The following is a 12,928-nucleotide window of genomic DNA, read 5'->3' as shown; positions in this document are numbered from 1 at the left end:
GTACTCTTGAGGACATGAGACATTGTGTATGCAGGGTGGCCAGTTTTTGTAGCGAAAGCTGCACCAGGCTAGTCAGCAGCACATTTCGGGCAAACGTCGCTGGTCACTACTGTGCATGTGCCGTTACTATGGCAACTGTTTGCTCTCAGCCACCAAAAAAGGAAAGAGAAGAAGGAGAAGCCAGTCAAATGGAGCAAGGAGATGGAGAAGTTCCTGTCCTCCTCTCTTTTGGTGCAACCCTCAAAGGGCATGCCCTAAAACCAGTGTGTGAATTACTTCATAGCTATAATATTGCGACCGGAAAATTTATTTGTTAGCGCTCCTCTGTCTGGATTATACTTACGAACTTTAATTGCATTTTTAATTATGCTTCTTTCATTGATTACTATTCATATTGCCTCAAAATTTTTCTAAATTATTTGAGCAACATTAATTCCTAATTAGTAAGTTATCTATCATACAGTCTAAGTCGACATCATGGATTCTATAAATGCACTGAACTCTGACCAATCCCCCATTGTGGGTATGTGCCAACCGCCATATACAACGGAAGCCCATCAGCATGATTGTATGTGGTCAAAAGGTGCTCCATCTTCGTTTTCTGTGGGCAGATACCTTATTGCCATATGGGTCAATAGGTAAATCTTTTTTGATGGTCCTTTGTAGGACATCCCAAAAATAAACTGCCTCCCAACGAAGGATAAATATGTGGTCTGTGGTTTCAGGCAGCTTACAGATGAGACAGTGCAAACCCCACAGAACTAGAAATCCCTTTTCCTCTAAAAATGTTTTAACCAGCAAGGTTCCTGTGTGCAGCTTAAAGAAGAAGGTCTTGCTGCAGGCTGTACTTTCATTCTTCTAACCCTCTTTAGTACATCATCTCCAGGGCCTCCACCGTACAAGGACCTGTACAAAGGAACAGGAAAGAACACATCACACAAATCATTTTAAAGGTTTTTCTCTTCACTTCATACAAGTCTTTGGAGGAACTGAAAATGCAGACATGTACGCCAGAATGGGTTCCACGGCTGGAACCGTTGACAACGCAAATTTTAATGTAACAAAGCCTACACCAAGTTGTCGCTAGGTGGCATGTGAATACTTTCCTGTACGTTCTTTTGAATTTGTTGAGAACTGGCAATAAGGAAAAAAAAAATGTGGGTATGTGCCATATGCACCGAGGAAAAAATAATAAGGGATTCGGAAGACACCAAGAAGTAGCGCTGAATAGCTAATCACACCATACCTTTTGCAGCCAGTGCATCGGCGACGAGAACTTTCGAGTCAGACTTGTGCACAATTCATTCGGTAGCTTTTGCTACGCATATACAGGCTTAACCGAGTTTAGCTGGCATCGCTTTTTCTAACGCAATCTTCCCACCGTCCTTAAACAGAACTGTAGTTCTCTGGTTCTCCCTGGCTGCTTTCCTCCTTTTCGCTGCTTCCAAGGCTTTCCTTATTGTGCTTTTTGTTACTGCTGTTATGTATGATTACTCTGCACAATTGTCACTTTCATTATCATCTTGATTACTTTGGCTACTGCATAGATCAATGTAGAACTCCTTGGCTACATTGATTATCTTATCCATATCGGCAATGGCATTATCTGCTTTGTATTTTAGCATGTACATCTGAATTTCGTCCATGCCTAGTTTCCTTCTAGCCACTTTCAGGCTACTGCTGTTCTTTAGGGAATGCTCAATTTCCTCTAGATTTATACTTCCTCATCTTGGTTAACTTAAGCTTATTGATTAGCTTTGAGATCTCTATAAGTTCTATCCTGTCTGTCGAGTTGGATGCTTTTGTGGTTTGAGATTTTTTTTATTAGATCTTTTACTGGTTTAGGCAATTTACCATTATCCTCTCTAACTATCCTACTACCTACCTCTGCTGCAACTGCACACCTCCAAATGCACATGCGGACACAGACTTCAAATTTTATTCTAGTACGCACTCACCACTACATTTTCTGTCACTCTTTCTTAGGATGGCAGCCAAGTGGGACGACAGTCTCAACTGCATAAAAGCCATCACCTGTCATTCTACATTGGGCAAACTCTTGCTGCTAATCTTGGGCTTTGCTTTTCACTTCATATTACCCCATTCATTATGTAATACCAGCAGTTGGGATCATCAAGTGCAAAATGAAATGAAATAGCACATTTTTGGAGTAGAAAAGGATGGGGCAGTCTTGTGATGTATTGCTTTTCTCATCTGCATGTCATCTAATTTTATGTTCTGTCTGAGTGCATCCACCATTTCCCTAGATCTGATGTGCTACATAATTTGTCTAAGCGTAGCCAAGAGGGTATTGATTGTTTTCTGGCCAGAATAACTAGCAGACTAGCCGAATAAACTAGCAGACCGCTGGTTGGCACCGTCCTCTGTGACAGTGTATCAAACGCCATTGAGATGTGGTATTATGCTTCCTGGCCATTGCAATACACAGCCATATTCCTCAGCCATTCTGTTGCATTTTTGTAGCCTTGCTTTGGAAGCTCCAAGGCCTTGCTTTTGATGTCTTGGAAGAATATCAAGTTGTGCCGCTCTGCCTTATGTTTGTGATGGAGAGGGCTGTGGAACCTCATTCAGATCTCGACTCATCTCAAGGCTGTATTGAACACTGCTGGCATATACCTTAGGCGGCAGCCTCTTCATACCCCAGCCTACAATGAATTGAAAAATGAAACAAAATGGCAGTTTGTACTTTCTGAAAACTGCAAATGCACAGGTTGGCACATTCAAGTTTACAGTGTGATACTGATCAGTTGTGCTTGAGCTGGCTTTAAACATGCCGCTGTCAGTTGAATGATTTACATCAATTTGGGTGTACCACAGTGCAGCTTCCAGCCTTTCCAGCCTTAGGGTGGTCTATTGTGCAGGTAATCGGGCACAGTAGCATGGTACTTCAAATAATTTGGAGATGACCTCCTCATCTTCTCCAGGTTGAATTGCGTTTTCTACTCTGGGTTGAACTGATTCGTTAGCATGCATATTGGGGATGATAAGCTTTGTTTGCTGTGCCTGGATTTCAAATAAATGACTTCATTTGAATAAACTGTTCATCCTGAAAGTGCAGCACAGATCTATCAGCTTGTGAGAGAAGGCACAAGATAATATCACTGCTGGAAAGTGAGGGAGTATCCAAGATACTATGAGAAGATGTAGCTTTGACGAAAAAAAAAAAAAAGAAAAAAACCTGAAATCTACTGCAGAGCATTCTGTCCAACAAGGACACAACAAACCACATTCATATTGAATTAGAAAAAAAAAAAGACAAGGAGGAGGAGGGGAGAAGGAGGGCGGAAGGCAAAAAAAAAAAAAAGGGGGGGGGGGTCAAGCAATACTAATCAGGATGGTGAGCAAGTAATGATCGAAAAACATCAAAGCTCCAATACAAGTGGCAACCTCAAGTTCTGACCATATATAGCAGGAAAAAGTTAATTCTTAAAAAAGGCAAATGATGTATATTTTTGGAGGCAATTTCAAAATTTGGGCATACAGTACTATTTTGCTACCAGTCTAGTTTTCTTTATCAAGGAGTTGGTTGGTTTGGTTTGTAAGGTTTCATGTGCCAAAGTGAATTAGGCTATGAGACATGCCCTCCTGGGGTTCTAGGAGCTGCTTTTAAAATATGGGCATAGTGCTGTTTGTCTAGGTGGTACAAACAAAACTACAGACGATGTGCTGCCCCTTTCTTTTATAGTAGTCGGAACACCAAATGGCTACATGGTTGCCAGAGCTTTTATAGTTGAGTTTAAAACTGCATCCTGCATAGGAGAAGCACTTTGGTGCCCAGAGCAGAGCCTTGAATTGGATGATTGGAGCAGAAATGTGAGCAATCAAAACATTTCTCAACAGTGCTGAGATGATATGTGAATTGCAGCTAGCTGATTGGGAGGGTACACTCTCTACTGAAGGGGCTGGTCCATGCTACTTCCCAGGAGGATATATGACGATGCACTAAAAGAGCTCACAAACTCAGATCATTGGAAAAGTGCTAAATTGAGGAATAATATGCCACTGGTAGAAAAATAGACTGTGTTCAAGTTTCAACAGAACAAAATTCTCAGTGGTAACAACCACTAACAATGGCATTGAATCATTCCCAGAGAAAAAGACAGATGAGGAGGTGTATTGGAAGCACCAGGATACAGTCGAATGCCTCTATAACGAAGTGCTTGGGACCTGTAAAATCTTTCGTTATGCACGTCATTTTGTTGTACAAATCACGGACTGTATCGCATGCTATAGAGCAAGTTAAGCATGTTCAGAACAACGAAAGCTTTAACATTATTTCAGGTGTTCTGTCCGAAGAGTATGTCATTTCATAGGCTCCCAATTAAAATGTGGCAAAATCCGCTGCTGCAGACACCGGCTTCTTCGCCGTGTTTGCACTTGCTGTTCACTGAGGTTGCCACTGTTGGCTTCTATGTCTACAGCTAACCACAGTTTACTGTGGCTAACTGTGGCTCGCTACTTAGAGCAATGTCCCGAAGCGAGCTTGAGGACCATTGTGCCTTTAGATTTGCTTTTTGTCTGCAGGTACTCTGGTGCTGTTTGTCAAACATTTCGGTACCTCTGCCCTCTCCACACTTTTTTTAATACACTGGTGTGCTGGTACCATGGCTGCTGCGGAGTTCAGAATTTCCGGCATGCTCTTTGCAGAGGGGTTCTCTATGCGCTCCCGTAACTCAGTGGCGGCTGCAGAGGGCAATGACAGCTTCGCTACATAATTCGCTCGTTGTAAAGCAGCAAATTAGCCATTGGGAACGCTCAAATTTCTTCGTTGTATAGGCAAATTCGTTGCACTGGTCTTCATTGTAGAGGCTTTCACAATACATATGAAAGATAGGAATGCGGCCAGGACCTACAAAATCTTTTGTTATGCAGGTCATTTTGCTGTAAAGGCGTTCGTTTTACAGGTGTTCGAATGTACTGTGCCCTGTTACCTGCACAGTTAACAGATCACCACAAGGCTGGACGCTATCCAGCGGTGAATTGATCTGATGTAAATAATTCACCCGGCAATGGTTTGGTTTATGGTCGGATATTTAGGGGAATCCCCCAAGGTAGAGTAGATTTGTAATAAGGGAGTATTTACTCGTTGACATCCACCCAAGCACAGCCATCATCATCAGCAGCAGCAGCCAAACTATACCCACTGCAGAGCGAAGGCCTCTCCCATATTCCTCCAATTAACCCGGTCCTGTACTATCTGCATCCACTTGACCCCTGCAAACTTCTTAACCTTATCCTAGCTTCCACCTTACTTTCTGCCGCACCCTACTACGCTTTCCTTCCCTTGGAATCCAATTTGTTACCGAAGTGGCCATCAGTTATTGTCTCTTCATACTACATGCCCTGCCCATTTCTTCTTTTTGATTTCTATTACAATTTCATTAACTCAAGTTATTTTTCTGACCCACACTACACGCTTCCTATCTCTTAACATTACATCTACCATTTTTCATTCCATAGCCCTCTGCGTTGTCCTCAACTTAAGTAGAACCTATTTCGTTAACATCTACGTTTCAGCCCTATATAGGTGAGTACAGATAAGATGCAACTGCATGTATACTTTCCTCTTGAGTGATACCGGTAAGCTGCTAGTCATAATCTGTGACTACTTGCCAAATGTGCTCCATCCCAATCTTATTCTCCTAGTTATTTCCTGTTCATGGTCCGGATCAGTGGTTGCTACCTGTTCTAAGTAGACATATTCTCCTACCACTCCCAGTGCTTTGCTACGTGTTGTAAACTGCTGTTCCTTCCCGCGGCTGTTGAACATTACCTTAGTCTTCTGCATATTGATTTTCAGGCCTACCTTTCTGCTTTTCCTGTCCAGGTCATCACTCGTTCTTTTGCAGTTCATTCGCCGAGTTACTTAGCAAGGCAATATCATTAGTCAATTGCAGATTATACTGAGGTATTCTTCATAAACCCTTATCCCTAATTGCTCCCATTCCAAGTCTCTAAATACTTCCTTTAAGCAAGCTGTGAATATAGTCCTGGGGAGATCATGTCTCCTTGCCGAACACCTTTATGTGAATTTTGTTACTTTCTTTATGCGGAACTATGGTTGCTATGGTGTATGCCAAGCGCAGCCATACTGCAACAAAGGAAAGCAGTACAGTTTTCTCAGAAAAATTCATCCTGATCCGGGGATTGAGCCCAGGACCACCACCTTTCAGGGGCCGTACGTTACTCTACCGACTGAGCTAACTAGGATGGTCAGCAGATCAGGTGGTAGAGCGAGAGCTAATTGATCAATTATTCGATGTGGGAATGTTGGTCCAATATATAGGGGAATTCCCCAAGGTGCAGCAGATTTGTAATAAGGGAATAATTACTTGTTGGCATCCACCCAAGCACAGCCATGCGGCTACAAAGGGAAGCTATACAGCTTTCTCAGAAACTTCGTTATGGTTTGGTTTATGGGCTATGAAAGACACTGTAGTGGAAGGCTCCAAAAATTTCGACCACCTAGGGTTCTTTAATCCGCACTATCACATAGCACATGGGCGCCTTGCTTTTTGTCTTCATCAAAAAGCAGCTCGAAAAAGTTCCTGCATACCAGTATCGAGGGACCATTGAACCACTAAGGAAAGTTTGATATAAAGGACGATTAATTGTGCCAGTTATATATTAATTGACACTGTATTGCTGTGGTCCCTGCATTTTATAAGCTGTCCTCTGTTTAGTGTATCTGAAGATACCTTTTGACAATCGTGTGTAATACAATGACGAGATACAGTGTAAATTAAACTGTCGGCGCATGCAACTATAATGCGATTCTTCCAGCTCCGGATGCTAGCGCCAGCTAGGGGGAAGAAGAAGAAAGAAAGATCACGAGACGGACCTTCGATTCCGCTCCCGGCGATATCGCCGCGAAGCGGAACTCAATTAATTATTGCACGTCAACTGGGAGGATCACGTAACAACAAAGGTGACGTCGAACCTACACGTATTGCCAATCTGGTCCTCCTCCCCCTCTCAACACGCTTTTTCTTTTCGAAAATTTTCCCTCTATGCTTTTTCCCCGCCGCTTTGATAATCGGGGGGAGAGAGTGGGGGAGTAGGCGCCTTGCCCTCTGCACGCTTTTTTTTTTTTTTTTTTTTTTTTTAGGACACTTAAAATTTAGGACTATCAATGATTAATTTTTAGTAACGTAAAAGTGCAAGCTACGAACCAATAGCTGCGAAGACATCGTAAAAACTGTGCTTGGTCGCTGTCATGTTCTGGCAAGAAATTTTGAAGGAGGAAGATTTCTTCATCATTATAATTATTGTTGAGCAGTGACTTGGGGGGGGGGGGGGGGGGGCGGTTATGTCGGTTACTTTCAAAACAGGTCCATTTCTTTCAGAATAGTGTTATATATGGCGCCTAGATGCCGGATATAAAACTATCCGGAAAGAAATGGAGTTCGTCTTATCATGTGACTATAAATATGTATCATATTTATTCCAGAACTAAACACCGGTGGTTAAGCCCGTATGAAGCTATTTTACTTCCCTTTTTGTCAGAAACAACCAGTTTGCTCGAAAGACAGCACAGACGTAAAAGGGGTTCTTGTGATTCTAATGGCCGGGCTACAAGTGTACATTGATCTATGTGTATTATGTAATATATTTAGTGTAACAGTTGCTGCGAACATTTGTTTCTCAAACGTTCGAGCATTTCTCTAAAGCGAAATGTGATCATTACCACTGTTACGGATGCTCAGAATCCTTCAACAGAAAAAAAAAATAAAAAAAAGAGGAAGAAATGAAATGCATATATGGGTTTAACGTGCGACATCGGCTATATGACGGATGATATTTAGGGGCGGGCCTCAGTGTCGTTCACTGCGTGGGATTGTTTAACGTGCAGTCAAATTCCACAGCCGATCGGAGCACCTTTCGAAACGGCCGGGATCGAACCCCCCGTTCTCGAAATCAGCAGTCGAGCGCCCTATCCTAGTACAAAGGTTTAAAAGAAGAAGAAGAAGTATTCAGACAACGTAGTATCCCTGATGTAATACAATACCCCTGTATTCTGAATAAAATAAAACTAATTCGTTGTTACAGGCACAGAGTGGCCAAACTGGATTTTGCTATGCAGCAGTCTGCGGTCGCATCGTCGCATGTTTCAGCAGTTGAGGTATTCCAAACAGAAACGGGAATATAGGATTTTTGAGCGTTTGCATTAGGTTGTATTGACGGCAGCCACTTGCTTTGCTTTGACACGGCGCCACGACAGCAGCGCTTTGTTTGAGACACCGCTTGCCCAAGAATTAAGCGCCGAAGACCGCGACCGATGATGTCCTTTCCGGCGACACACTCGATATGGACAAGTATTCGTTTTTTTGTTTTTTAATGGAGCGTGGGGTAATAGCCTGTTCATATTTATTTTGCAAGAGGCAGATAAGTAAGCAAAGGCGCACAGGAACCGCGAAACAAACAAAAATCACTCTTGTACACGCCGCATGCGAGCACGTAAATCGTAAATCGCTGCGGGCTGGCACGCGACGCGAACACGCATCCACACTCACGGCCGGTCTCGAGGGGGCCCTCGAGACCAGCATTGACACACTGGGTAGGGTTCGCCGCTATGCCGCTAGTTGGCGACTCTGCTCGATCTCGAGAAATTACATGGGAAGGAATAAGAAGTATGGAAGCTGTCAAGGTATGCAAAGGGTTAAGACTAGGTTGCTCTCTATCACAGATGCTGTTCATGCTTTATATGATAAATATGGAAAGGATGATACAAGAAATTAACCTAGGTTTTAACCTGTCATACAGATTAGGCGGAAAGGTGGTAGAGCAGCGCCTCCCCGGTTGAATGAATGTAGACGATATTGTGTTGAGATAGCCAGGCAGACGAAAGGGACGCTCTAGGCTTCAGTGTTAGCGCAGTTAAATCGGGTCTGATGATTTTCAACGGCTCAACTGATAATGTCTTAAAATACAAGGCCATGAAATACTCAGAGTTGCAGAATATAAATATATAAGAATTGGCATACATTGCAATGCATGAGCAATCACTTAGAGCAAAAGGGCGTAGAAATGCCGGGATAATGAAATAGGGTATCGTGGGGATACAACAGGTATCAGGTGCTGAGGGGTATTTGGAAAGGATCGAATTATGCTTCCCGGCCTTACTTTCGGAAATGCGGTTTTATGCCTTCAAGCAGAGGTACAGTCGACATTAGAAATAAATCAGAAAGCACTGGGTGCCCACGGCAAAACCACAAATGAGGCGGTACAGGGAGATATGGGCTGGGCATCTTTCGAAGCACGGGAAGCTCAGAATAAAATATTATATGAGGAACGCCTGAGGAAATTGGACAGCAACAGATGGGCGGCTAAAGTATTTAAATACCGATACCTAAATACAGCGTTGACTCAAAATGTAGGAAAATAGCTAGGCAACTATATAACCAGTAAGTATGCTGGTCACAACGACGGAGAAATAAAGAGCGCTAAGCAACAGGTGAAAAACACAGAAGGTAAAAATTGGATAAATTCGATGGAAAAGATATACCGAAAGTGGAAAAAGCAGATCAGCTTTCTTTTATAAATCAAGAGGCAGTGCCCTACTAGCTAGATCAGGGTGCCTTAGAACACGCAGCTACTAAAAGAAATTTAACCATGAAGATGACACGTGTGCAGTGTGTGGCAAATCCACAGAAACAATTAACCATCTTATACTCTAATGTTATAGTATTCATCCGGAAGTCGATGCAGGCGCAGTCACTCTTCCAGAGGCGCTGGGGTTTAGATATACCACTGGCCGGGTGAATGCAGGTCCTGAGCGTGCAATCACATGACACAAAAGTGACGTAGGGTGTACGTCACTCCTGCGCGCCCTATGGTGTTCATTATTATTATTAATATTATTATTATTTTTTTTTTTCGTTTTACTGGAGGAAATGAGAGGGTGGCTGCAAGCTGTTAAGTCCAATGCGCGGGAAGGATGCAAGGAGGCGCTTGGTCGTCGGAGCGGGGCTTCCAGCTGGAGGATGGGTTGCGCCTAGCCGTCCTGCAAGCAAAAAACACAGCAGCACGCACGCACGCACGCTTTCTGAAAGGATGAAAAGAGAAGCGGGCAGGCTAGCCAACGTAGACAGCGCGGTTTCAAACCAGTGACGGCTTGGGGCTGCCCTCGGCAAAACACAGAGCAGTCATATCGCTTATTTTTTCATAGCAGTTAGGTATGGGCTAATTTGGCCTGAGCGGCAGCTTAGGTAGCGCTAAAGATTTGACTGCTTCTGTGCGCGGATAGTTCTCAATGGGATGTTTTTGCATCCTGGATTGCGTCTTTTATGGGAAACAACTATAGAGACGAAAAATTATCTGTCCATAAGCTAAGCAACATATTGTATAATTTCACAGCTTGATTCCAAACGTCAACATTTACGCGCCCTTGGAAGATGTTCTCAATCTTGACAGTTATTTATTTTCTGCCATTGCAAAGCTGCATGTGTGTGGGCGCGCGTGTGTGCAGATAACCCATGCTCAGGTACTCAATGTATGCGCGGCCCCGCATACGGTCAGTGCTCTTCAACTTCTCATTACAATGAGGAAAGCAAACACACGATCCTTGCAGCGCGCTGCGAAGACGCGGACTCACGACTCCGAGCCTCCGAGTCCCTACGTCGCCTCGAATACCAGCCACCCCACCAAACCCACCAACACACGCAGAAGAGGTTGCCATCGCCCTCGCAGCCTCTGGCTCCTCCTCCAAACACATCATAACCGACTCGCGAGGGGCTTGTCGGAACGTCCAGCAAGGGTGGACTGCTCCTCTAGCTTACCGCATATACAAAAATTGCAGTCGAGATTCGGATCCCGCGTACCGATCTCTCGTTTGGGCTCCAGGTCACCAAGGTCTCCAAGGGAATGAGGCAGCCGACGCCGCCGCCCGCGCGCTTTCTCCCCGGGCATTTCCCACGGGACCCGACGCGGACCGGGATTTTGATTTCAGCCCAGTGTACAAATTTAAAGAAATATGTGAATATTACAGATCTACGCACCAAACTCTTCCCACCCCGTGCAAAGGGCTGGGGAAGGCTAACGAGCGGGTGCTCCTGCGCCTGCTCACCAATACAATGTTGTGCGGCTATTCTAAAACATTTTGATCCGCAATTCGACGGGCTGTGCTCGCACTGTGGGGAGGTGTCTGACGTCTACCACATGGTGTGGGCCTGCCAGAAAACCCCATCTTTGCCCCCTGTCCCCAACCCCACCCGAGAGAACTGGGAGGCGACCCTGTACGGCTGCTGCACCCTAGAAGCCCAAAAGGTCTTAACGCAGCGCGCCCGGGCTGCGGCAAACGCCAATGGAGTGCCTGTCATCCCACCTAGTGTACATACCTATATGTATTATAATAATAAATGTTTTCACCACCACCACCACCAAACCACCGGAAGAAAAAAAACGCAAGCAAAAGATTGCGAATGCACAGAACCGGCGCTCACTGCCGCCACTGGTTTGAAACCGCGCTGTCTACGTTGGCTAGCCTGCCCACTGCTCCACTGCTCCTTTCATCCTTTCAGAAAGCGTGCGTGCGTTCTGCTGTGTGCTTTGCTCGCAGGACGGCTAGGCGCTCCCCCTTCTCCAGCTCGAAGCCCAGCTCCGACGGCCAATCGCCTCCTTTCATCCTTTCTGCGCTTGCAACTGTTGCAACCACCCTCTCACTCCCTCCAGTAAAACGAAAAAATAAATAAATAAACACCCATAGGGCGCGCAGGAGTGACGTAGACCCCGTAGACCCTACCACTCAAGTTCTTTCCTTCCTCCATGCTACCACTTTTGTGTCACGTGACTGCGCACTCGGGATCTGCAAAAACATCCTCCCGTGTCCCAACTACATCCCAACTACTGGGGGGAGAATGTTTTTGCAGATCGTCGATGCGCAATCACGTGACACATGGGTGACGTAACCTACACGTCACGTACGCGTATCTCGCGGAGTCTTTTTTTTTTTTTTTTTCCTGGTAAGAGGAAGCGCTCGCGGCAGTTAGTTTTGTCCACGCCATGGTTCCCCCTCCAACACAGTCTTCGCCCCTCCCGCATGGAAGCAGTAAACAGAATTAACTGTCCTCCCCCGGGGGAATGAGTGAGCGCAGATTTTGTGCGTTCGCAGTCTTTTGCTTTCGTTCTCTTTCTTCCGGTGGTCTGGCGGGGTTAGCGACGCAGGGACTTCGAGTTGCGAGTCTGCTTCTTCGCAGCGCGCTGCAGGGATTGTGAGTTTTCGTCCTCACTACAATGAAAACGTATACAAGGAAAGCGTTGGGGATGGTACTTTATGTCTTTTTTTTTAATGTTTACTTGGATAATCACAGAAATTAGTAATGTAATCTGTTTAGGGGAAAGAATTAAACACAAAGTTTAATTATCACAAACACAATTAAACACACACACTACGTCACTTCTGCGTGTCCTGTCGACGGTTTTTTTTTTTCACTGGGGCAGTGAGAAAAGCGCTTGGCCGTCGGAGCGCGGCTTTGAGCTGGCAGAGGGAGAGCATCCAGCCGTCCGCACTTAACAGCACGCACGCTTTCTTCTGTATTTTTTTTTCCTATTAGTGGGGAGAGGTTGACCTTATGCAGGGCCTCAAATATATTGAGTACCTGCGCATGAGTTATTTGCACACATGCGCGCCCATATGCAGTTTTTTAGTGGCAAAAAGCAAATAACTTTACAGCATCTTGCGCGTAAACGTTGATGTTTGGAATTAAGCTGTGAAATTATACAAGATGTTACTTAGCTTACGGATACGTCACTATATATATATATATATATATATATATATATATATATATATATATATATATATATATATATATATATATATATATATATATATATATAGTTGTATGTACATAATTGAGGCGTAACTTTTAAGGTGCAAAAGCGGCTGATTGAGCCAAGTAAACGACAC

The 12,928-nt window shown here is 44.4% G+C and overlaps 1 protein-coding gene across 5 annotated transcripts in view; it reads left to right on the top strand.

Annotated features, from left to right (window-relative positions):
* LOC146206633 (SOSS complex subunit B2-like) overlaps positions 1-12,928 on the top strand; it is an 86,072-nt gene that overhangs the window by 3,503 nt on the left and 69,641 nt on the right. For 4 of the 5 annotated variants that reach the window (XM_084591394.1, XM_084591386.1, XM_084591387.1 and 1 more), the window contains exon 2: positions 6,805-6,949. The exons of the other annotated variant lie outside the window; for it this stretch is intronic. In XM_084591394.1, the coding sequence (XP_084447520.1) occupies positions 6,811-6,949 (139 nt within the window). In that variant the 5' untranslated portion in view covers positions 6,805-6,810. The remainder of the gene's footprint in view (positions 1-6,804; positions 6,950-12,928) is intronic. 5 annotated transcript variants of the gene reach the window in all.

This window comes from Amblyomma maculatum, chromosome 1, assembly GCF_055883805.1.
Source record: "Amblyomma maculatum isolate TAMU_Amacu chromosome 1, ASM5588380v1, whole genome shotgun sequence".
In the NCBI taxonomy this organism is placed as follows: domain Eukaryota; kingdom Metazoa; phylum Arthropoda; class Arachnida; order Ixodida; family Ixodidae; genus Amblyomma; species Amblyomma maculatum.
The sequence above is the reverse complement of the archived record's forward strand: the minus strand, read 5'-3'. Positions and strand labels throughout refer to the sequence as shown.